The sequence below is a fragment of the Orbicella franksi genome, chromosome 6, assembly GCF_964199315.1.
Source record: "Orbicella franksi chromosome 6, jaOrbFran1.1, whole genome shotgun sequence".
Classification (NCBI taxonomy): domain Eukaryota; kingdom Metazoa; phylum Cnidaria; class Anthozoa; order Scleractinia; family Merulinidae; genus Orbicella; species Orbicella franksi.
Window position 1 is genome coordinate 12559156 of NC_138150.1, and position 4705 is coordinate 12563860.

The 4705-nt window shown below is 43.0% G+C and overlaps 1 protein-coding gene across 1 annotated transcript in view; it reads left to right on the top strand.

The window, feature by feature from the left end:
• LOC145490455 (protein N-terminal asparagine amidohydrolase-like) overlaps positions 1-3687 on the top strand; it is a 46796-nt gene extending 43109 nt beyond the window's left edge. Inside the window, exon 8 of the mRNA XM_081469571.1 lies at positions 1927-3687. Within this exon, the coding sequence (XP_081325697.1) occupies positions 1927-2100 (174 nt within the window). The 3' untranslated portion in view covers positions 2101-3687. The remainder of the gene's footprint in view (positions 1-1926) is intronic.
• The last annotated feature ends 1018 nt before the right edge of the window (positions 3688-4705 follow it).

A 4705-nucleotide genomic window follows, 5' to 3' on the forward strand; every position in this document is an offset into this window, starting at 1 on the left:
TCATAACTGGAAAGCGCAGACTCAGGCGCAGACCGCTGCCGACTCTTTTTTACCGATTACCGCGATCCAAAATTTATGAAAACCGCAAACCGCTTAGTCTTATTAAACCGCAATACCGCAGGTTAAAATAAAGATTTCCGCAAAACCGCACCAAGAATAACGCAAAACCGCATCACCGCAAACCCTTACGCACCCCTCCAACTGTTTGGAGACTGCAAAGTTACTTTTTAGAGTGCCAAAAAGCCGTCCACCAAGTTTGTATGGACATGTGACATTTAGTGATCCTCCCTTTTGGGCTCTCAGTTATGACTGATCCCCTTCTGTCATCCTAAAAGTCCCATGATCCCCCCAAAAATCCTCCGCCCTCCGCCCTCCGCCCCCCCCCCCCCCCCCCACCCGCTCCAGGCGATAAATAATGACCGGTCCCCAATGTACAATACGACAGAAGTAATTATAAACCTGGAGTCTGATCATTTATGAATCGCTAGTGAGGTCTCAGTCGATAGTTAACTGAATGTAGAGGGAATAACATTTTGATTTCACTAGAACAACATTTTTTTTTTGTAAACTTGTGTGTAAGGAGACACCGAAAACGAAATCCACATTCTTAAGAGCGGAGATTATTCGCGCTGAAATTAACGTAAGCAACTTCAGTAAGGGGCAGACTTCTGTTTTATTCAAAAGAACACCAGAATTTATTTTGGAACTGGCATTTGAAGAAGATTACTGTATTTTCTCGATTAATAACCCTTTAAACCTCTTTAGCTTTTGTTTCAAATTTGGCCCGGCTGGGCCAGAAATACTCTATTTGTTTATTCTTCATATTCTATGGTAATTTTTGTTGCCATTTCTTGAGGTCCTACTTACACAAAGTACAGGTAACCGGCTTTAATCGAGCAAATACGGCAACTGTCGCTTTTCATGGTTAAAGATACCAAGCAAAAAAATCTTAATTATTTCAATATTTTTTTAAACGTAAAACAATAATCCACGCAGGTTACTGCGAAAAATAAAATAGACGCTCCATGCAAAAGAAAACCATTGCACGGCACGTTGGCTCTTGAATGGTTTTCTTCCTCACGAAATTCTTGAGAAATGCGTTTCACGCCGTGATTTTCATTGCGATTTTAAAATAACAAGATTTCGATTTCTCATGTTAGTGACGAAAATTCATATTTTGGCGAAAAAACGTTTCCCCCGTGTTTTCCACTCAGACCCCGTGTTTTCCACACCCCGCGTTTTCCACACCCCGTGTTTTCCACACCCCGGGACCCCGTTCCCCGGGACCCCGTATCTCGAGGCCCCGCCCCCGCATTTTCCACCTAGCGTTTTCTGTTTATGTTATCTACGATGGCGATATTCGTTGTATGAGTCAAACCGAAAAAAAGTACAATGTGCAGGACCTGAGAATGAGCAAACAGGCCGCTTTTTGCAAGAGATTTAAACCGCGCCACGCCTACCCAAGGTAATCCCTTTTAAGTTATTTTTAGACATGTAAGTCTATTGGAAATTCTTTTCGTTAACTCCATCACTAAAGCAAAACGGTCGTGGTGTCATAGGGACCCTTGATTTATCTTTGGGAAAACATAGATGTCAGTCATAACGCCAAGAACTTAATGGTAGGACACATTTAGTCGCCTTCCCCTTCACCCCTTAAATGCTAACCGCAAGCAAACAGCAGTAAATAAATGCTAACCGCAAGCAAACGGCAGTAAATAAAAGCAAACTGCAGGAAGACTATATGGGTGGTCTACCATGAATTATATGCCGTCATAACAGGTGAAAAAGGTTTTGCTGTACTGTTATTTTCCAAACCAATGTGGCTTACGAGCAGGCTCTTTCTTGCCACGCAAGAGAACTAATGATTCTGACTCGGCTTGAAAAACGTTATGTTAACCGATACTTCTTGTTTAACTTACATTACAGAATCTCTCGACATCTCCACACTGTGAACCTCCGGACTTTGTGTCTAACACCAGAGCAGCTTTTGATCATATTCTTACTCATCCGGAGCCTTTGATCACTGTGTTTCCACAAGGAAAGCCACGGGTTTACAAACGACTGGATAGTATGGAGCATTGGACCCGTGTCATCAGTTAATATACTTAACCCCCCCCCCCCACCCCCCTCTTTTTTAAATGTCTTTGAATTTTTTGCGCAGCAACTGAAATAGCACGACGTACAGGTGTTATATAAGAAAATGAAGGAAGAAACACTTACTACATTTGCAATAGTTACTTTTCTTTTCTTCGACGACTTAATGAATTATAGGTAATTATCAATGAGTTTGAGAAAAACAAATGAACAAGATTAGAATGATATTTGTGTAGGTTTCAGACAAGATCAGCAAGACTACCGATAAAAAAAACTGACTTAAAGCACCTGGACAAAATGAGTCTAAAACTTAGTCCGGAGCAGGGGCCTGTTTCTCGAAAGCTCCCGTAAATACCGGGCCCGATAACTTACCGGGCCGGTTAACGGGAAACTTTACCGGGCCCGAAATAGCGTTTCTCGAAGCACCCGGAAATTTTCCCGGTACTTACCGGGCCCGACAAAATAGCGGGTTGTCACCAATCTCTAGCGCGCGCTTCACGCTCGTTCGCGAGAGAAGGAGAAACACTTGGAACTATACGTACAGATTCGATTCGGAACGATTCTGTTGTCGTTGCGACTGTTATGCTTTTTGAAGAACACTGCGAAGTTTAACTTCGAAGTTATCGTTGTGTCAAAGGAGAGCAACTGAGAGAGATCGTCATTTTGCATGGTCATATTACTTGAAAGTGATGATCAATTGCCTTTTGTAGCTCGATTCGAAGACCTCGATCGACAGTCTCTTTTCTAGGATTCATTCCTATTCAAAATGTTCACTGAGCAATCAAACAAGATCTGCGGACCGCCGTGGAAACAGTGTGAACTTGAGTAGGTGTACAGAATATTTGGAATAAGGAAGGATCTTACTAAAAATAATTAGGCGTGATTTAATCGTTTTCTCCGGCAAACATCGAGCGTAATTTTCACTGATCCCAGATCGACTGTTCTAGCGTTTATTCTCGTTTATCTATCGTGAGTACAGTACGCTTCTTCGTGTTTCATCTAGCTAGAAATGCTATAACCAACATTTGTCAGCATTTGTGCACCGCGCCTAATGCGACTCTTCGCGATCGCTCTATTATGTTTACTTTTTGTAGAATGTCTGTTTTCTAATTTCCTTCTCCAAAAAACGTAAAAAACAAATCTGCAATTAAAACACAGGAAACAGGTTTGACTTGCAGTAAGATCAGGTTTGCGTGACAGGAACCCATTTTGATGTTCATACAAAGAAACCTTTTCGAAACGCGCGGCGAGTGATCGGCGTTTACATGACAGTGTTCATCTATTCATTAATTTTTTTTCCCACCGTTTGTTGGTTTTGAAAAACAATAAAATAGAACTTCACAGTTATATAGCGCTTCCATGCAAACGGCTTCAAACTGTGAAAAATAACACAACAACAACAATTATATTTACGTGGGTTTCCGGAGACAGCGGGCAGCTTCTCGCCGTGTTCTCTCCAATTCCTCCTTTAGCTCCTCAACGAGCCACTCTATTCTTGCTCGTGAGAGCCGAAATCGTTCAATGACTTCCCAGTCAGCCATATGGGCTAGAAAGGGGCGTCTTTGAAACAAAAAAGTCCGCCCCACAACGCCATTTTGTTTGGTTTTGCAACATTTGTGACTCCCCGGTAACTTTACGGGAGGTCACGACCTCCCGTAAATTACCGGGCAAGTTACCGGAAAAATTAACAGGATCGAAAATAACGGGAGCTTCGAGAAACACCCGAAAAGTTTACGGGGACTTACCGGGTGACTTACCGGGCCCGATAATTTACCGGGTCTTTCGAGAAACAGGCCCCAGGCGAGATACGTACATGTTGACCTTGAATTTTGAACAGTCGTACCCAAGTTGAACAGAAGTTTAACTACAATGAGCAGACATACAGCATTACAGCAAACGCGTTGCAGGTGGAAAGAAATGCATAAGTTGTCGCGAGCGCAATTTTCTTCATTAACTAACAACGACTGATATTATAACATGGAGGAAGATTCTCGCTTTGAGCACATGCTCCACAGGAGTGGTCGCAAGCCTGTAGTCTGGTGGAGTGGTCGCTAGGCCCTCCGCAACACTCACCAGCCGAGAAGTTCTAACTGTCAATATTCGGGATGAAAGGAAATTTCAACAGAACTCGAAATGGAGTTATTACAGAGAAAAATAAAAAAAGGATAACAATTTGCGATCAGGATTAAACGTTCAACAGTTTGTTTAGGGCTTTTCTTGCTTTAACAGCTGCCCTCCGGGTTGGGCGCTCACTGATTACCAAGTTTCTGTCCACTTCTCTGGTGGCTTGCATCATACTGGTCAACCTTGCTTCGGCTGGAATGGACTGGGGTCTCTTTTTGTTCAGCACATTCCAGAGGAAACAGGACGCTGTCCGGACTGTAGCTGTTCTGATTTCCCCGTCTGTACTTGAAATGAGTTCCTCTGTAATGGCTAGCTTCTAGGTACCTCGTGGCGGACAAGTACAACGTCTCCTTTAGTAGGTTGGGTTGAGGATTGTGTCCTGGGAGCTTTTAAGTGTTTCTGGGTCCGTTCACACAAACTCAGTACATACTCGTCGAACCATAGCTTCCAAAACATGTCAAGATGTTTCTGACCTTTACGCCACATG